Source organism: Telmatherina bonti, assembly GCF_933228915.1.
Source record: "Telmatherina bonti genome assembly, chromosome: 5".
Lineage (NCBI taxonomy): Eukaryota > Metazoa > Chordata > Actinopteri > Atheriniformes > Telmatherinidae > Telmatherina > Telmatherina bonti.
In genome coordinates this window covers 7,586,063-7,606,954 of record NC_136623.1, presented here as the reverse complement: position 1 = coordinate 7,606,954, position 20,892 = coordinate 7,586,063, and the positions used below count along the sequence as shown (strand labels likewise).

Genomic DNA, 20,892 nt, shown 5'->3' with positions numbered 1-20,892 from the left:
TTGCGTGGCTGAAAGATGCTTCCCTGCTTGATGCTATGTGTGGGATATGATGAGAAACTGGAAAAAATCATTTTCTTTTCAAAGAATGAATCTAATGATTCTGTAAAGACATATATAAGATATTATATATATAATATATTGAGGTAATACCCCCTCCAGCCACAAGAGGATGGTATTCTTCCAGAGAGACTCTGTCCTGCTCCGTACATCAGGTCGGTCTCTCCCCTTTCACATTTTTTAAAAAGCTCTTTGTTTCTTATTTTGATAGCACTGAGAATCAATATTATCTATTTCTTACGTAGTTAAGAAAATTTGCATACCGAATAAAACACTTGGGGACAAAAACAACACGTGTAAAATGCGTTATTTTCTTTGACCTGTCAGATTTGTTCTTTTATTTTGTGGTGAAACATGGAAATCTTTTGTTTATGGGTTGATTATTAACTAATAGTGCAGTGCAGCTGATTAGCTTTAGATATAATTGCCAGAATCAATTTTCAGAAAGTCGAACCTTTAAGAAATTCAGCGTAGAAGTGTACGCAGTATTTTGCCTCAAAACAAACAAACAAAAAAAGTACATATTTAATCTATTTTCCTCTACTCTAACCTTTATGTCCACATGTTTGTATGTGCAAAATGACAAATCTGGTGTAGATAGGTGTTTATATCAAACATACATTCAGGAGAGAAGCTACACTAGTGGCCACATTCAACACTATAAATCAAACTTTCCTTACATGCACAGTTCAGGCCTTCAATAAATGTATTTAAATATAAAAATACAGAAGTATACGAACTGTGAATTGCTAAATTTGGTTAAATATGTGAATAAGTCACAATAAAAAGCGCTTTTCCTCAGTATGACTACAACTCCCATGATGCATTGCAAACAAACCCGGAAAAGGAAGAAAACGACTAAATCAGCTGACTCGGATGCGTCCCGATGATTGTTTTACTACGTAATTTTTCAGTTTTTGTCATTTAAAGTATATTAATATTGTTTTATGTTATTAGAAGAGTAGAAAATGTTACGACCAAAAGCTTTGACCCAGGTTCTGAGCCAGGCGAACACGAACGGCGTCCAGAGCACCCTGTAAGTCCGATCAGCTAGTGGCTAGCAGCTAGCCGCTTCTTCGGTTCTGGTCGTTTCAGCTTGTCCAGTTTTCACATTTAGACTGGAAAATATGCAGAAAAATAAGCAGTTTTTCCTTTGTTGTTTTTATGTGCTTCACTGTGAAGGTCAGGGAAGTTCTGCTTTACTCCATTTTTATATAAATTCTGCACAAAGAACAAGCTGGAAGGCTGATTTGTCAGAAAACTACATTTTCTTCTTTTTCCTGTTTCAGGAATTTTATTTCTCCTGAATACTGGTGGGGGTTAACTGGGAGGTTTGCTAAAAACAGTTCTAGTAACCACCTGAACCGAGTTGGGAGATTTTGGATCATGTTAGTTGCTGTTGATCTATGACAAGGGTGTCAAACTCCAGTTCTGCAGGTTTTAGTTGTCTCCCTGCTCCAACACACTTGACTGAAATAAATAAATTGGTTGACAAGAAGCTGCTGGATCCATTTGATTAGAATCAGCCGTGTTGGTAGAGAGAAACGACAAAAACCAGCCAGATACCGGCGCTTTAGGACTGGAGTTTGACACCTCTGATCTATGATATCTGTGTCTATGCTCTGTGATCAATAAGTTCCTCTTTCCATCCTGAGTTACATAGTTAATATTTGCAGGGTTTTTTTTTGTTTTTTTTTTGTACCTTTGAGATTCTTTATCATTCATAAATATGCATAACAATAAGGGCTGTGATGATACACTTTTATCCCAATTCGATTCCAATTTTTTGGATGTCAGTTTGATTTAAATTGCAATTCTCACAGTTATTTGTAATTGCTGATTTTTGTAGATTAAAAACCAAAATAAATATGTAAAACTTTTTTTTCTTTTGCTCGTCATTTTTCTTGATTTCAATTAGGAGTAAACAACACAGTAGCCACACCATCATTCTGCTGCTATAATGCCCAAGGAGACAAGTAAAAAGATCAATAAAAATGACAAAAATTCTATGGTGTATTATTTTTATTTAAATGGAAAAAAAATCAATTTTAAAATTGTGAAGCAAAAAAATCCTGATTTTTTATTTTTCGATTCGATTAACCCACCCTAAATACAATACAGAGTTTTATATTGATTACATCCACATATTGGCCATTTTATTAGGTTGACCTTTCTATTGGTGGTTTGGACCCCCTTTGTCTTCCTGATGTCTTGATTGTTACTGTCAAACATTTAGCTCTACGCAGTTCGTATACTTGTGTATTTTTCTATAAAGGAGTGTTGGAAACATTCCTGAGAGGATGAAGCATCACACGGTTGTTTTACATCATAAAGAAAATCTCCTGATTAGTTTTAAGTGTAAAAGATGAACCGATGAAGTGGCCGATGTGTTTAATACTCTTGGTATTAAAGTGAAACTTGTGCGCTGACGGTGTGTGTGTTGAACATTTTCAGGCTACTGAACAATGAGGGCTCCCTCCTGGCGTACTCCGGTTATGGCGACACCGACGCCCGAGTCACAGCCGCGATCGCCAGCAACATCTGGGCGGCCTACGACAAGAACGGCCACCAAGCCTTTAATGAAGACAAACTCCAATTCATCCTGATGGATTGTATGGTACGAACGTTCCTCCTTCTGTCTGGTTTGGACGAAAGACGCCTGTTGCGTCTGTCTGCTTTCATCGTTTTCTCCTTTCTGTCCTCAGGAAGGAAGAGTCGCCATAACTCGAGTAGCCAACCTGCTGCTCTGTATGTACGCCAAAGAGACGGTGGGATTCGGGATGCTGAAGGCCAAGGTGAGAGGTTTAACTCTTCCTTCCCCACACAGAGGATGTTGCAGCGGTTATAACTCGTCACATAATGATGAGTCAGATCTGTGAGAGTCGTTCTGATCTCCTGCTTTTCAATGAGCTGCAAATAAATCCAGGAAAAGTCTCAGGCTGCCATGATTAGTTGTGATTACGGTGATTAATAAAACAGTCGACCACTAATCCAGAAATTGCTGTAAAGTTTTTTTTTTTATTCTGTTGAAGCTCAAAATGTAGTTACATTTTTCAACTTCCTTAGTTATTTATAAATAAATATAATAAAAAATAAATATAATGAATAAATAATATGATAATAAATAAATATAATAGTATAGTTATAAATAATATAATTCAATTATAAATAAATAATGATATAATTATAAATAAAAAATAATATAATTGTAAATTAATAATATAATCATAAATTAATATAACAATATAATTATAAATAATATAATTATAAATAATATAATACAGTTATAAATCAATAATAATATAATATAAAAAAAAATATATAAATATAAAAAATTATAATTTAATAGATAAATATAATTATTTCTGTCAGATAAAACAGCCTCTGTGTTGTTTATGAAGTCAGGAGGGGAAAAAAAAAATCAGAACAAATAAACTTTCTGCAGTGACACACAGCCAGTACTTGTATTGTAACTGTGTGTGTGTGTGTGTGTGTGTGTGTGTGTGTGTGTGTGTGTGTGTGTGTGTGTTTGCAGGCTGAAGCGCTGGTGCAGTACCTGGAGGAACCATTAACTCAAGTGGCGGCATCGTAGTGGAGACGTGACCCAAACTCTCCGCCTGTTTTGTGGGACTTCTTACGGACTTTTCTAACATTCAGCTTCTTTACAGACTGCACCGTGCATCGTGTGTGTGTGTGTTGCTTCGTGCATCAGCAGGACGCCTGTGCGTTCGCCTGCTGACTGATTCATCTCTCAGTTCGCTCATTTGCAGCTTTACGGATCGAAGCTGCTCAGAAAACCAAGTGGATCAGAACCGCAGCGAAGAGACGGAAACGTTCCCAGAAACAGGAAAAAAAAGAAGATTTTTCTGCAGTTTTTCTCCTCAATGACATAAAAACAGGATAAAACTGTAATTTATGATGAGATGTTTCATATCCAATCAAGTTAATCAGGATTATTAGAATAAACTCTTGGAAAAAGAGACATGAGCTCTTTTATTTTTTCTCCATGTTGTCGTTGTTTCTCTTCGCCGTGTCCGTCTGATCGGGTCGCCACAGCGAATCATCGCTTGTGTTTTACTTTTTCTCCAGGTATTAATTAAAAATAATCTGCTCTTTATGCGATTTGGCAACTTCCTTTGCTCTCTGACAGCCTCCACCAGTCCTCAACTGGTTTTCAGCTTCATATAAAAACATTTGAGGTGTTTTCTTTGTTTGTCGCTGCAGCTCTTTGACTTTCTGCTGCTTTTTGTGTCGTTCTTGGTGTTTGTCACGAAGAAGTTAAAGATTATAATCCCCAGACTGAAACCAGTCTGGATTAGGAGCTCAGATGTCAGAAACGACGGAAACCGGATTTATTTCCTGGTTGAGTGAAAATCCTGAACGCAGCAGAGAAAACCTGCAGACTGGATCAGTTACTTCGTCCTGCATCCACCAGGAGGCGCCTGGCCGTTCCCCCCCCTCCTCCCTCTGCTGTAACTACTCACCCCACCTGTCCAACCTGCCCGACGCCGCCTCCGTCGCTGCTGCGCCGCTCCCTGGCTGAAGCCCCGCCCTCTGCAGCACTGCAACCTGGATACGCTTCGCCTCTCCTGTTCAAACAAGCAGCTCCCTGCCAGCGCAGACGGGGGAGGGTGGTGAAGGGCACACAGCTGCTGACTGGTTTCCATGTGGCAGAACACGCCTGCTTCCTCTCCCCTGTGGACCCTGAGGACTCGGTTCGGTCTCGGCTTGCGTCCTGCGAGGAGCGGATCTGCTGAATGGACCGGACATGGCGTCAGATGAGGCTTACAACTTTGTCTTTAAAGGTGAGTCTTCCAGCTGTTCTGGTGCATCCTGAGCAGACTTTGCATCACTTCCAGGCTGAACTGTGTCTGAAATGTTCACAACCGAGTCAGCTGTTTGGAAAAAGGTGAATTCCTCCTCCAGATGTGTCGTTGCATCACTACGCAGCTGAGTGATACGGCGCTGACATCACCTGTTTACCGCTTTGTTTCTGCAGAAAAGCACACACCACGAGCCGGATCAGGAAGCGGGTTGTAATGCTCCTCAGGTGATGAATGATTCCTGGTCTTAAAAGGGAATTTAGCATTAAAGCCAGTGGAAAACGAGTGTAAATGTCCAGTTTATGCAAAGAATTACGTCTCAGTGTGAGTTTCCTGGACATTAAATCAGATCTGGTCTTATTAAAGATAAACTTTATAGACATGTATGAACCAGATCTGCCTGCTCATCTAAAGAAAAACACAACAGAAGGCTTTATTTTCCTCCAAAGTTGGGATTAATTCAGTATTTCTGCAGCTGGTTTTATGCTGCGTCTATGAGCTTCCCAGTTTGGTTGACTGGTGGTGTAACAGGAGGAGGTGGGAGGAGGGGTTCACCTGGTTCAGAGCAGAGACAAAGCAGACATGCAGATGCTCACATCCAGTCAGTTCAGAAGCAGCAGGTTTGTTTAGCTGAGGAAATGTTCTTCTGCTACTTTGATGACGTTAAATAAAATGTAAAAGTTCAGTTTGGTGTTAAAGTCAGTTTTCATCTTGACTGACAGTTTGATGCAGATCCAACAATCTGACCTACATTAACCTTTGTGATGCGACAGTTTATCTGCAGGTATCCAGGTGGGCAAGAGGAGGGGTCACTAGCCCCTCTGTCTAGCCCATAGACTGGATATAAAAGATGGGCGGAGCCTCCGTGACGTCACCCGTAGGTTTCTGAAGAGCTGAATTGAAGCTCGGTGGGCGGTTCCTACCATCACCATCTTGACAGCATCACAGGTGCTTGTTTATGTCTCTTGGAAAATACCAAATTGGGCAAAAAGGTGGAGTCTATGGGGATTTGCTCTGTTTTGGAGCCTCTAGTGGATGATGGTGGAGCTGCAGTTTTATGCACTTCTGCATAGGCTTCACTTTAAACCACCGAAGGCCGCTGCTTGGTCTAGATCATAGACCGTATAAGAAAGATGGACGTAGCCTCTGGCGGTAAAAGTGAAGCCTAAGCGGAAGTGCATAAAACTGCAGTTCCCCCTTCATCCACCAGGGGCTGCAAAACAGAGAGAATCCCCATAGACTCCCATGTTGAAAAGACCAACTTCACAGCAGAAATAAACATGTTTACAGCAGAAATAAACATGTTTACAGCAGAAATAAACATGTTTACAGCCTGGTTCCATTTTAGGTTTAATAGGTCAGGTTTACTGTTAACTGTGGGGGGAGTGAATTTTTTTCTAACTCGCCCATTTAAAAGTAATTTAATCTCAAAGTGCGGCATATTTAGGGGCGTGTCCTTTTGATTGACAGGTACCCAATCTCCCGCTTTCAGTAATAAGAACATAGAACAACCGTGGTTTTTAGCCGGTTAACAACGTGACTTAGCTTTAGCCCGCTTACCTCCGTTAGCTGGTTAGTTCCTGTTATCTCCGGGTTAGCTCGATTAGCTCTTAGCTACAGAAAGCTCGGAGTTCGCTCGATATCAATCATCCACCATGATGCTCACAGCCCCCCTCTCAGCTCCTCCTCTTTGTCCATATTTGTATTTTCCGGGCGAGACGACACGCATGACCCTGCCAAGATGGTGATGGTAGGAACCGCCCACCGAGCTTCAATTCAGCTCTTCAGAAACCTACGGGTGACGTCGTGGAGGCTCCGCCCATCTTTTTATATACAGTCTATGGTCCAGCTGTTCCTCTTCTTCTCTGGTTGTGTGTCAGGTATACAACTCATCGCTGCCCCTGCAGCTTCCAGTTCGCTCTGTTTCCTGCATCAGGTGACGAATCGCTGAGCTTCTTAAAGACTGAGCGTTACCGCTGCTGTGTTTCCATCTTCTGCATAAATGGCCTTAAACATGAAGGACGGTGGCTCTCGAGGATTTAGTGAAAGCATGCGGAAAAAATAGTTTTTTGCAACAAAATGAGCATTTCTGAGCGTGCACAAGAAGCTTTATGATTCTGTTTGAGCACAAATTTACCTTTTTATCTATTTTTAACAGTAAAAGAAATGCTAAAGTTTCTGATTTATCTTGACAAGAGTCACGTTTTCATTTACCATTTAGAAATTCACAAATATAAGAACTCAGTTCTTCTTTTACATTTACATGAAATAGTAATTAAGCTAGAACTGCAGCTCCAGCAGTAGAATCCAGCAGAATAACTCGTCTGTCTAAACAACAACCTGTGTTTTTATATAAACATCATATTACTGAGACATTATTTCTGGGCTGAAATGAGGAAATGTGGATTATTGTTTAGGCTGAAAGATTTATATTGAATCAAAACTGCTGGCTGCAGTCCAGCATTTAATGCACTTTCATTATGCCAGTAATCACCTTTCCAATATATGATAATTACAGCTAATTATTTAATGCAACTAATTTAAAGAGATGGAAAAAAAACTAGTTTTAATTTGCAGAGCTGCTTGAGAAGAAGATGCTTTCATCGCTGAAACATGCTTTTCAGTTCAAACGGTGATTTTATTGTCAAAAATGTAAAAATAATCAGTTAAATCTGACTGGTGTTTTGTAGATAAAACATTCCTCATTTATTAAACTTCCTGTGCTTCTGTATAAACCAAGGTAACCAGGTTTAGTTAATTTACAACTAATCAGTAAAAATGCAGGACAGAAGCTCTAATTGTTAGTTTTTCATGTTAATCCTTAAAGCTGAGTTTCTAGCTACACTTATTGTGCCTGTAAGGCATGTTTGGAGTCACCGCCAGCAGGTACATTTCTATCCCCGTTCTTCCAGCTTTCCTGAGGATCAACAAAACCAAACCCAGCAAGCGCTCGAAGGCCACTCGTCTTGCGTTTCCATAGAAACCAGAAGGATTGTTTGCTTTAGAAGTTACTCAGTAGTGGAGGAGAAGATGTGGAAAACCGCTCAGTCACTGGAAAACAAGCGATCCCGCTTCAGAGTGAAGAATAACCTAAAACAAGCCAAAGAAGAACAACCTGTAAAATATTCTACGACCTCGGTGCGGAGGTCAAACAAACTCGGAGAACTTTACGGGAACCAGCAGCTGCTCCGCAAACAAGTGCAGGTCGTTTGGTTTTACTGCTGGCTCGCTAAAGAGAAGGAATTATTCCTGAAAGTCAACTGGAATCAACCGCAGGAAGAACAAATCCAACATTTATGGAGCTTTTAGAGCAGGGTGGCAAACATATGGTCTGTGGGCCAAATCCGGATCGCTCGGGGGTCTAATCCGGTCCCATGAATGACTTTGGCAAATGAGGCGTTTTACCCCAAAAACTAGAATGACTGAAGGTCCCATTTCACCCAAACATTTCCTCTTTTAGAGAGCTACAACATACTTGAATTTCAAAACTGCAAGTTTTTGTCCCATCTCTGCCTCAGACATCGGACTCATGCTGCATTTCACTTCCGACCTTAGGATAGATCGGACTCAGTTGTTCTCCAAATGCCTGTTATTCTTCTAAGATCATTTACATCCAATTGACCCCCTAAACACCCATAAAAAGTTGTAAAATGTGGCGCACACACAAGCCCGGCAAAAATTTCCATAATCTATAATCTGCATAGACTTAAATGCAAAAACGCCTCTACAGCGCCACCTAGAGTAACAAAAAAATCCCCAAATTAATTGTGTCCCAAATGTCTACTTTGACATTGGACAATGAAATTTACCATGCATGTGTAACACCCCAAGACAAGGGGGGAAAAAAAGTCAAACACCTTTTGCCATGGCAACGGGGTGTCCACCATCGTGGAGTTTACGCCCATTTTTTATCCAATTTTTTCACTTTACGAACGCTGTATCTGAGCAAACTAGTCTGTAGGGATCGATGCGATTGAGTCCAAATTTGGCAGGAAGCTTCATAACAAGTTAGGGACCAAACAATATTGAAATTTCTCGAAAAGGAGAAACCGTGTTACCGTGGCAACCCACAGAAAAAAAACCTTCTTGTCATGAAAAACGGTTTACTCATATCTCCATAGAAATACATGCAATGTGTACCGAAACTGATAGCGTTCATATTTATGTCCTTAACACATTACACGCTGCATTGTGGAGGGACGGAGAGAGGGGGGGAGGGGGGATTTTTGATTTAAAAAAAATAAATAAATAAATAAAAGCCGCTTAAGGCTTTAATTCTGGCTTTAATTAGGGTATAGCTCGGACCCTATTGTGGTTGAAATGTTTTTTATTTTTTTAAAGCACAACGCGATCAAATTTGACCCCCTTAGCCCCTTTCTAAAGCAGTGACACTTGGCACACACTACAAGCATGGCAACAATTTCGATATTCTGTGGTCCGCATACACTTCAATGCAAAAATAGCTCTAGAGCGCCCCCTAGACACAAAAAAATCACCTATCAAATTGGGTTTAAAAAAGTCTACTTTGACTTAGGAAAACAAAATTTGGCACACATGTTTAACACCACAAGATGACCAAACATCTGCTTTGACATATGACAATGACATTTGGCACATGCGTAAAACCTCAAAACAAGCAAAAAGTCCATAAAACATCTGTTGCCATAGCAACGGGATGTCCACAATTTTGGCGTTTACGCCCAGTTTTTTACTTCATGCACATTTTACATCTCTATAGAAATGCATTGGCTCTTCACTAAAATGCACGGCATTCAAAATTGTTTGGTCCTTAACATACTCCACAATGTAGGTGGGGAGGGGTCGGCCTGAGGCCTGGACCCGATGGATGCCACTTTCGACTTTAATTATTATCATTGATGTCCACTCTCTCAGACAGCGGGGCTGGAGGGGCTGGAGTTACTCCGTGTTTGTCGCAAAATTACAGAAAAATTGCTGCCTTCCTCATAGACTGTGGTGGGCTCTGCAGGCACTGGCGGCATGCAAAGACAATCAAACTTTTTCTGTAAAGTTTTCCATAAACGCCATAAAAAGAAGGAGTGAAAACGAGGTTCCTGTTTCGGACTGTTGGTTTTGACACGTTCACACTTTCTGGCCGTTTGAACACATTCATACCATTCTCTATACAGATGTACAATAACTCCCCACTTTGTGACAGATAACTAACATTCATTTCAAAGCCCCTGTGTAAACTGGCACTGCATTTAGTCACATGTTGTATATATTGTAAATTTCTAAATTTCCATATTCTATATTGCCAATTTTACTTTAGATAGTTTTATTTATCTTTTATCTTTGTAAAAGTGTACATATTCCAGATTGCTTTATGGATAGTACCTATTCTATTTTATTATTATTATTTACTTTTTTTTTTTTTTCTTACCTACTATTGCTGTTCTATTTCTTCCTCTATTGCTGTTCTGAGCTACTGTGACAACAGAATTTCCCTTGTGGATGAATGAAGTCTGTCTAAGTCTAAGTCTAAGTCTAAGTTTGGTCTGCTTTAGACGGTCTGTGGTCCTTTTCCAGGGATCTCATGATTCGTTTGGCACAGTATGAGCACCGACCGCACTCTGATGCGGACCAAAGAGGGAAACAGTGGTCCGCTTGAAAGTCAGGGGTCTCAGTCGGCTTGCAAACTGACCAAACAGAAAGTGATGTCTGCCTCTTTGGGTCCTTATAAAACCTGAAGAAGAAGCAGGAAGTGATACCAACTATTGCTTGGGAAGAAAAAGAAAACGTTTGATGTGTGAATAAAATGGATGTTCTGCACACCAAGACCAGAGTCCTGCATGGGTCCAGTTTTACAGACTCGAACCTGTTAGGATGACCAGACCCTACTTGTTTATGTCGAACTTGCGGCCGAATCTGCACGGTAACACATTACCCCACCCCTTCTTCCTTCATTACGTGACTTTTCTGTATCTCTTTTTTTATATTTAATGTGATTAATGTTGTTTAGTCATGTTTTCATTTACAATAAAAACAAAAAAGACAAAAACAGTGAAAATATTTGACGTGCCAAGTCGTTAAAATGCTGTTCATGTTCACAAAAAATAAACAAATCCTACAACCTACCTGCACAATATTTGATCTGTAAATTTTACCTGATAAACTGTGTTTTTGTGGGAATATTGCTCCGTAGAGAACAGCTGTTTTAACTGGAGCTGTTTGAATACAAACCAAACCAAAGTCAGGTGTGAAATTCTGTGGAAATCCCTCTGATTGGTCCAAGTCCCCCGGACTATTCTGGTGTGAATGCCCCATCAGGGACGAAGCTGTTCAGGGGGTTTTGATACGAGTGTGCAGAATCTAATAAAGCCAGAAAATGCTGAAATGTGAATGTAAATGTAATGAATGTAAATTTTTTATCTCTGTGGTGACGCATGTGGAGCCGACATGCAAAGCAGGGAGCTGGAAGCTCATATCCGTCCAGCCGAAAGACACACGTTTCTTTATTTGTGTGTTTGTATTTATGATATTATTGCTTAGCAACACTGCGATGGACTGGCGAGCTGTCCAGGGTGTACCCTGCCTGTCGCCCAAAGCCGGCTGGGATAGGCTCCAGCTTCCCCGCGACCCTGAATTGGATTAAGCGGTTCGGAAAATGAATGAATGAATGAATGCTTAGCAACAAACACTGAAGTGAAAGAGACTTGGTCTAAACTGATCTTCCAGCTGAAAGTGGACTGCATTAGGCTCTTTGTCATACTGTAGTTACCTAATTGTTGAATGTGGACTCTTTTTTCATATTTGGGGAATCTTTTAAAACCCCTTTCTGACATCTTAAAAATTAAATTACAACTAAATCCTTTGACAGCCATATTTGGAGTTCCTGAACTGTTTGCTAATTTACATACCAAGCGTTGAGATCTTAGACCTTTTTCCCTTGGAAATCACTTGGTTCCCCATCAGCAGCATCATGGCGAGAAAATGTCTTAGTTGGAGAAAATTAAGGTCTGTCTCAAAGGTCCTGCTGCAAAATTTACAGCCTTTTTGTCTTATGTTAAACAGCCTCCATGGACTCCCAAATGAGCAGACATAATTGCATTTTTCTTTATTATCTGTTTATTTTCATTATTTATAATATTTTATTTGTTTATTTTCCCACTTAGCATTTTGTAGCATGCCGTATCATGGTGCTGAGTCATCAAATCAAACTTAAGTCTACTTATCAAGACATTTATTCAAATTGTTACCTGGAAAAACATTTCAAACCCGTTTGAAAGATTGAAGAAGTGGGCCGTGGCCCCCCGGAAAACCCCATTTGGCTCCGCCCATGGTCACTTTTCGACTCATGTAGTTACTGTTGTGACATTTTTAATGGCATCTCATGCTCTTCAAGAGCATGACGTGGAAATGGGAACGTCTATAGCAGCGACCCCAAACCGCTGATGAAGATCATGTGATGCCTTACTTAGATGTTGTGTTTTCATGTTTATTCAAAAGTTACAAGAGACAAAGAAATAATTTAGAAATATCACAAAGTAATGTAGAAATGCCGTATTTAACATCTAGAATAAAATAATTTATCAAAATTATTCAGTGTTTTTTAGTCCGCAGGTTTTTGCATTTTTTCTGATCTGAAATGCAGCTCAAACTTAAACGAAATACTTTCCCGTCCACTGAAAGGGTTGCAACTGAACTATAATCTGCAGACAGATCGTGATGCATCGTAGTCTAGTTCTGTGCATCTAAGAGGGCAGTCTTTAAGTTTTACATGCCATTAAGTCAAACTAATTTAGATTTCACAGCAACTGGAAGTTCTGAAAATGTGCCCTCATTCCCTGAAAAACATGTGGGTGGTTCAGTTTTTACAGCCCTGACCTGCAGAGCTGGTTTGTAATGACACAAAACTAAAAACAAGCCGTGATCTGTTTTCCCTTGTGAGTCCAGATGCTCGTCGTTGAGCGAAGGTCCAGTTCTAGTTTTTACCTTTTGGTTAAACGGAGATTAAAACCACTGCGGGGGATGATGAGCAGCAACATCATGAATCCAAGTTTTTCATGTATATTCTCGTGTTATTTATTTATTTATTTGCCATTTTTTTAAAAATGTAATTACAATTGACACATTTTTAGATTTTTTTCATAATTTTAAATAAATTCACTTTTTTTTTAAACTTCTAGTCTTATTTGTTTATTTTTTAATTCCAATATTACTGTTCTTTTGCAATTTTTGGATTTTTAAAAATGATATAATCTCCAGAAATTTTGGTCTGTCAGTATTATTCCTTCCTTTAGGAGATTTTTTTTTTTTTTTTTTTACATTTTTCTAAACAATTTTTTAAAAATTTTTTTGTAAATGGATGATAATTTCAGCTGTCTTACTTTTATTTTTCTTTTCTAATAATTTTTTTTATGTATTTATGATAATATTACAGCCACTGGAATGGATTTTTTTGTTATAATTCTTAGTATATTTTTAAAAATCCAAAACATTTCGCTCTTCCATGTCTTGCATCCGACACTGATGCATTTTGCAAAGTTCAGTGACTTAAATGAACAGAAACATGATTCAGTGATTTGAGCATTTTGAAGTTATTTATGCTGTAAAAAACATAAATAAAAAAATGACGCTTAATCAGTTCTACAGCATTTTTTCCAGAAGATAGGTCCTCAGACGGGGTTTCTGGCAAAACATAAAAACACATGAATACAATGAAATCTTTTTTGTTGTAAATTTCCAACATATCCAAGACTCCAAAATCACCATGAAACTCCAGTCACCCTAAAAATCTTTTCAGGGAAAATAATTAAATTTTTGTGTTTGAAATAATGCAATAATGCATTTTTAAAAAAAAAAAAAAAAAAAAAAAAAACTTTTTATATATTTTTATACACAAAACTATATGAAAAATAATAAACAAAACAAAACTTAAAAGAAATTTAAAGGGTTAAAATAATATAGAAGCCTCTTTTTTTTTAGCAGCTTTAAAGTTAATCGATTTATAAAAAAGATGAAGAACATTTTGATGAAAGACGATTTTACAGCAGTTTCTGTTCGTGGACATTTCTGGTACCAGATGCTACTAAATCTGACAAACAACACTTTCACTGATTTTAGTTTTTCCCCAAATATCGCACAAATCCAAATATTTGTTTCCCTCAAGTATGATCAGCTTTCCACCTTTATGACCCTCTAAATGTTATAAACTATAATCATTCTTGTAAATCACAGTTTGGAAGCAACAAGATGGGATTTGTAATCTTTTTTATGTTTATTTTGAATTGTTTTTATTAATTATTTACATTTGCATTTCACAAAGAACATCCAGTCTGATATGAAAAGTGCAGTAAAATTAAGGTCAGATTGATTGATAACGTTTGATTTAAATAATTTACTATGATTTGATGCAAAAGAGGTATTTAATAACCATCTCTGAAAGTGAGTTTCACCTCATGTCTGCTATTTCAGTCAGTAATCAGAAGCACTTTCAGCACTGCAAGAGAGATAGTTTGGAAAAAAACACCTTGCACAACTTTTCCAACACTAATTTTCATATATAAATACCCTGAATAATCCTGTAAATCCCATCACACCCAAATATCCACAATTAAAGGCTTCTGAGATGTCATAAGACCCTTATCTTATCTACCTGCACACAGATCCCATCGCTACTGCAGTCATAGTTTCTCTCTGTGCCAATTAAGCCAAGCCTTTTTTCTTTTCAGTCAGTTACCTCAAACTGAAAGCCAAACATTAGTCACAGAGATGTCCAGCGGGGTGCCTCGTATGTTGTTTACCCAGCAGGTATGTTCCTCTGACAAAACAGGAAAAAAAAGGAGGCAGTGACTGAACTCGTTCCACCTGATTTTGACTGTTTAATTTCCAGAAACAAAGGTTGGCTTGTGACAGATTTTTATCTCCAAGCTGTTCAGGTTTCTAAGGGAGGTCCAGTAAGTTGACGGATAAACAAGAAAAAGACAAATTATGAAGCATTTGTTTCATTTTAAAAGCAGACCTGAGGAAGGCCCTGTGGACCCAGACAGTCTGAAAGAGAATTAGATCACCTATTTTAGAGCAACATGCAGACCATCGACTGCAAGGATGTCTTTAAATACTCTCTTTTCTCAGCTGTGGTGACATCTGTGGCCTGCATCCATACAGTCGTCTTAAATTTGTCCCACTTTACTTCATCTTTGACAATTACAAGAAGAAAAAACATGTTTAACTCAGTGATTGCACAATCTGGTCACCACTCAGGTATAATGAAGGTGTTACCTTATGGTGTAATTAGCCAAGCCCCAGACGACTAACACTGTGCATTTGTGGAGGAGGTTAAAAGGACACACCTAGATTAAAAGCCTCTGTGGACGAAACAAGGATTTTTTTCTGGGAATTTGTTTGAATCCTGAGAAAAAACACTGAAAATGTTTGTTTTGCAGTGGTTCTGATTGGAGAATCTGGTGTTGGAAAAAGCAACTTGTTGTCCCGCTTCACTAAAAACGAGTTCAGCCATGACAGTCGCACGACCATCGGCGTGGAGTTCAGCACACGGACGCTGCAGCTCAGCGGCTTCACCATCAAGGCCCAGATCTGGGACACGGCCGGCCTGGAGCGATACCGGGCCATCACTTCTGCGTGAGTCGCAACAACCATCACCGCTGCTGCAGCTCAAAACCCCAACAAATTCACCTCCCAGCCACAAACATCCACAACAAAACACATTTTAGCGTATCAATGTGCTCGACCAGGGGTACCCAAGTCAGGTCCTCGCGAACTACCGTCCTGCAACATTCAGGTGCATGCCTTGTCCAGCACACCTGAATCAACTGACTGTCTGGTTACCAGGTGTTTGCAGAGCTGGATGGCATCCATAAGAGGGAATTCAGCTGTTTGAGAAGGGTTGCATCTAAACATTGCAGGATGTTAGCTCTCCAGGACCGGACTTGTGTACCCCTGTGCTAGACTACATCTTGGGAAGGATGTGTAACTTTCTGGAATATCCTCTGATTACACAGACACTAGTCCATACCAGTAAGCGGACTGGCAGATTTTCCTACCATGTTTTCATGCTTCTAGCATGCTAAACCAGGCTAATGGTGGGTTCATATAAGCTAAAAGCTTATATAATGTTTCTAATAGAAGGAATGACTTTCTACCATATTTTATTGTGGTTAAAGTAGTTCTGTATAACTTTTTTAAATGTTTGTGTACTAAGATTACATTCATTGTTACCACGCAGCATCCTGAGAAAGCCAAACAAAAGTCCAAGACATGAAAGAGATTAATCAGCCATGATGCTCCCTCCAAATTTCCAGTTGTTGATATCCAGTTGCTGGCAAATGGTGTGGTGGTTACAGTGAAATTCAGCTGAAAATGGATGCAAAAAAGTGTTAGGTTTCATTTCTCAGCCTAAGAACACTTAGCTTTAGCCTGCCTACCTCCATTAGCTGGTTAGGGTTAGTTAGCTCCAGTTAGCACCAAATTAGCTCGGATAGCTCTTAGCTACAGGCAGGTCAGAGTTTGCGAGATATCAATTTTCCACCCCCACACTCACCCTCCGGGGAATCACACCCCTCAGCCTCCCTGGGAAGGTCTATTCAGGGGTCCTGGAGAGGAGGGTCCGCCGGATAGTCGAATCCCGGATTGAGGAGGAGCAGTGTGGTTTTCGTCCTGGGCGCGGAATAGTGGACTAGCTCTTTACCCTTTTTGGGGTCCTGGAGGGGGCATGGGAGTTTGCCCAACCAGTCTACATGTGTTTTGTGGACCTGGAGAAGGCATTCGACCGTGTCCCCAGGGGCTCCTGTGTGGGGTACTCCGGGAGTATGGGGTACCGTACCCCCTTGTGCGAGCTGTCCGGTCCCTGTACGACAGGTGTCAGAGCTTGGTCTGCATTAACGGTAGTAAGTCGGATTCGTTTCCGGTGAGAGTTGGACTCCGCCAAGGCTGCCCTTTTATCACCGATTCTGTTCATAACTTATATGGACATTTTCTTTGCTAACTTGATCCCTTGAGACTTGGAGGTGGCTATCCAGCCATCAGGAAAGAGACGATGTGCAAAGTCAAATGAGAAAATCCTGCTTGTGAATCATCAATGATTAGTACATGATTAAGTTAATCTAAAAAATTAACCCCAGTCATAGAAAAGCTCTAGAAACCCCCGTGTTGTGAAGCAATGTTGCTAACCGCCACACCTTCGTTCAGCTTCTGCTTTAATCAGCTAATAAACACAATCAGACTTAGTCAAATAAAGTCTTGGAGTCTGATGCAACAAAGTTTGGGATTGCATCATGTTTTTGTCTCAAATAACCTGCCTGGTGTCATAATATTGGTGAGAAATATCGTACTTTCCAAACTGCATTTCTTCAGCATCCACACAATTAAACTGATGTAAACTGATTAGTTTGTTCTCTTGCTCCACACTTGTTGAGCAACATGTATGTCGGCATTGTGAGGTGATGCTGCTATCAGTCGAAACACAGGTCAAGACAGGATTCTGATCCTCAGGTTCCTCCCACTCCACCTGAAAAACCACCAGCACATTCCTGAATCCCTTCAGTTTCCATCTGGCACACTGGACCTCCAAAAGCAACTGGTTTGATCAGTCAGTCTCAGCAGGCCTCTCCTCCATCTGAGGCGCCTCTGTCTCTTTCTTTTCAAATTAAACCAGAAGAATGAAAACTTGTTTTACAGCAATGGGGGGGCATGTCAGTTTTATTTTTACGACATGAAAGGATCTGAGGATATGCTACGCCGCTGGATTAGCTCCTTTCTCGTCGGCTTTTGAGTAATTACTCACCGATGTCTTCCAGTATGCAGATTCTAACTCCCATGGAATTTCCCATTCACTCTGTATCAAGCAGATAAAACCTATTAAAGAGAATTAATCATGCAGCTGCAAGAGGAGAGCAGAAATATTGATTAGTTCTTATTATGCATAGCTATGGACACTTATTAATGTTTTTTTTAACTGACCAAAGGAGGAAATGGCTTGTTGCCAAAAAAAAAACAGTCATTGGCTCTATTTTCCAGCAAATAGTAAAAGAATATGTTAGATATTAGATGGATCAGCCATCGCACTAATTTTTAAACCATATCTTTCTCACCAGCTACGATCAAACATGGCTGTCTTGTGCTTAAAGAGCTGTGACAGCTGTGCTTTATGGCAGTGGTTCTCAAGATCGGGTTGGGACCCTCATGAGGGGTGTAAGATCATTTCAGGGGGTCACCACAAAAACTGTGAAAAACATATGGCCTACATTTACCAGATAAATTTATTTTTGTTTTTTACCAGTTATGTCGAGATAAATCCACAAAATAAGCTCCTTAATCAACACATTAACGCATAAATAACAGTCGCATCTAAATTTGCCATCATTTCCGCAAGAGAAGCTGATTTTGGGCATGTCAGTGCCTTGTTGCAGCGATGAGCCGAATCCACAAAAAACCCGCTTTATTCTCATTATTTATAAAGATTCTGACAAATTTCCAGCCTCACATCTAGAGCCACGACCCACAAAATAATAGATTAATATTCAGGACATCCCTCACACCACAGTTATAAATCAGATGGGCCATCCTGCACCTCTGTAAGGCTGAAAAACTGACATAATCTTCACAAACAAGGAGGATAAAGTGAATTATAGGGGATTCAGTTCAGCGCTGTGAAAAGGCACCTACACGCCCAAAATTGGCTTGTCTTACACAGATAATGTCAAATTAAATGTTTAGTATAACATTAAAATTATTTTGACAGCTCTGGTAAAAGTCCCTGTTTCTTTTTTTTTTTTTCTTTTTTTTTTATTAATGTAGGCTAAATATCTTTAACATTTTTTGTGGCGACACCTTCAAATTTTCTGGCCACCCTCATGAGGGTCCCAACCCCCAATTTGAGAACCACTGATTTACTGATATATCTACAGAGAAGTTTCATCTCCAGTTAACTAAGTTTGATCTGAGCCACGTGCATATTGAGAAATATAAATTCTCTGAGCAAATAGGTATAATGGCAGCTTGAAATTGAGTAACTGCACCATCAGCAGTGCAAACGCTTTGAGCCACGACCCCTAAGTTAACATACGTTAGTGTTCATAACCCTCACCTCCAGGGTGGATTTGGTACACAGCTGTGACTAAGCATCTACAAGCCCAACATCAGCTGAAAGGCCCATTTATGCTCAATGTAGAGGCTGAATATGCAGACGGGCGGACAGTTTCTTCTGTCTCCTGCGTCGGTTACATCTACATTTGGTCCGTTTTAAAGAGGTTTGGCTATCCATCACTTGACGCAGAAAATGGAGCAATACTATTGGAAATCACAAGGGGCAGTGTTGAGATAAACAGGTGAAAGATGACAGAAGAAGAAAAGGAACAGAAACTGCCATATTAAAAGCACCAGAAGACACCGAAGAAGTTGAAAACAGCAAAGAAAATTTGTGGTCTTAATTCTTCTTCTGGTGTTTTTGGACGATTGTAAAGAGTTTTGAAGCTGTGCATCACCGCTGCCAACATGGAAGTGAACTCTGAACTGAACACTGCCCACTAGTGGATGAACTGACCCAACAACTACGGCAACGTTAAAGACGTATGGAAGTAGGAGGGCGGCGATTAAATGTACGACCACATCTACGTAACGGAGCAGAAATGGGCCTTGACTGGCCAAGAAAATGCCAAATTTTTAAAAACGACTTGTGTACTTTGTTGTTCATATGTTAATGTCTAATAATTACATTGCTAATTTCACAGATTTATCTCTAATTATAACAGTCCTGGTAAAATGCTAATCTAGGCTGTATATTGTTTCCAATCATGTGACAACCACTGGAAATTATCTCAAGACCCCCATGAAGGTCTACAGGTCGCAGCTCTGAAGTTCCTTCTACTCCATGCAGGTATTACAGAGGCGCCGTAGGAGCCCTGCTGGTCTACGATGTCACCAAACACCTCACCTATGAGAGTGTGGAGCGCTGGCTGAAGGAGCTGTATGACCACGCCAACCAACACATTGTGGTGATGTTGGTGGGCAATAAAACAGACCTGGAGTCAGAGAGGTCGGTTCCCACGGAGGAGGCCAAAGACTTCGCAGGTCAGCAAGTTGTTGTAGATCCTGATGTGCATTCCCTCCTTGTTAAAATGGAAAAACAAAATAAACCCTCATTTTTATTTCATAACAAACATCTTTGTTGGTGTCGTCTAGAAAAGAGAGGCCTGTTGTTCCTGGAGACATCGGCCTTGGAGTCGACCAATGTGGATGAAGCCTTTTGCAACGTCTTGGCAGGTAAGTTGTGTTTTGCATTAATTATTTCTTCTCTTCTGATAAGATTGAATGTGGCTGCTTTCATATCTAAATTTCTAAATATATATTCATGCAGATTTTTCTGTAGCATGAGTTAAGTTTTTACCATTTTTTGACATGAGCCAGACCCGCCTCTTCGGGTCTTAATAGAATAGTGGAGAACTAAATATTGTGTTGTCCTAAAGCAGTTTGACTGGCTGAACAACCCCTGACTGGTTAGTGATTCATCTTTCTGACCTTACTGAACTTTAGTAAAGCCTCTTGAAGCCTAGAAAAAGCAGCATGTATCCAACCCAGTCCACTTTATTTCTATATAACATGCTATAAACATAAACAGTTTTCAAAGTGCTGCACAAATAAAACAGTGAAAAAGAAAAATAATGTTACAATACTAAAAATTGACTATACTCAAATAGCAATAAATACATAGTAAGTAGCCTAAAATCTATCACAATAAATAGGTAATAAAGAAAATAAACAATTTAATCAAATAAAATGTAATATATATACTTGAGCCTCTTGGTATTTGTGCATGCTGCCATGATATTAACTGCATCATGCATGTGGTTTTCATGCCAGAGATACACAAGAAGGTGAGCAGCAAGGAAGTGGTTGGCGGCTTCGTGAATGCTGTGTCCCTGAACAACAACTCCAGTGCAGAAAACACGGCAGAGAGCAAGCCCTGCTGCAGGAACATCTGATGGCACCGTCCCGCATTCAGCCTCGTTCAGCCTCCTGAGCTGGGAAACGCAGC

The 20,892-nt window shown here is 39.8% G+C and overlaps 2 protein-coding genes across 2 annotated transcripts; both read left to right on the top strand.

Annotated features, from left to right (window-relative positions):
- The first annotated feature begins 908 nt into the window (after window positions 1–908).
- On the top strand, window positions 909–4,076 carry lamtor2 (late endosomal/lysosomal adaptor, MAPK and MTOR activator 2). The gene is made up of 4 exons (XM_079241272.1): window positions 909–1,093; window positions 2,512–2,674; window positions 2,763–2,852; window positions 3,593–4,076. Exons 1-4 carry the CDS (start codon window positions 1,026–1,028, stop codon window positions 3,647–3,649), a joined length of 378 nt encoding a protein of 125 aa, XP_079097398.1. The 5' UTR covers window positions 909–1,025; the 3' UTR covers window positions 3,650–4,076.
- Window positions 4,077–4,825: 749 nt separating this feature from the next.
- Window positions 4,826–20,839, top strand: LOC306755791 (ras-related protein Rab-25-like; the record flags this gene model as incomplete). The annotated part of the gene is made up of 5 exons (XM_079240311.1): window positions 4,826–4,862; window positions 15,287–15,482; window positions 19,735–19,928; window positions 20,040–20,120; window positions 20,718–20,839. 5 exons carry the CDS (start codon window positions 4,826–4,828, stop codon window positions 20,837–20,839), a joined length of 630 nt encoding a protein of 209 aa, XP_079096437.1.
- Window positions 20,840–20,892: the final 53 nt, after the last annotated feature.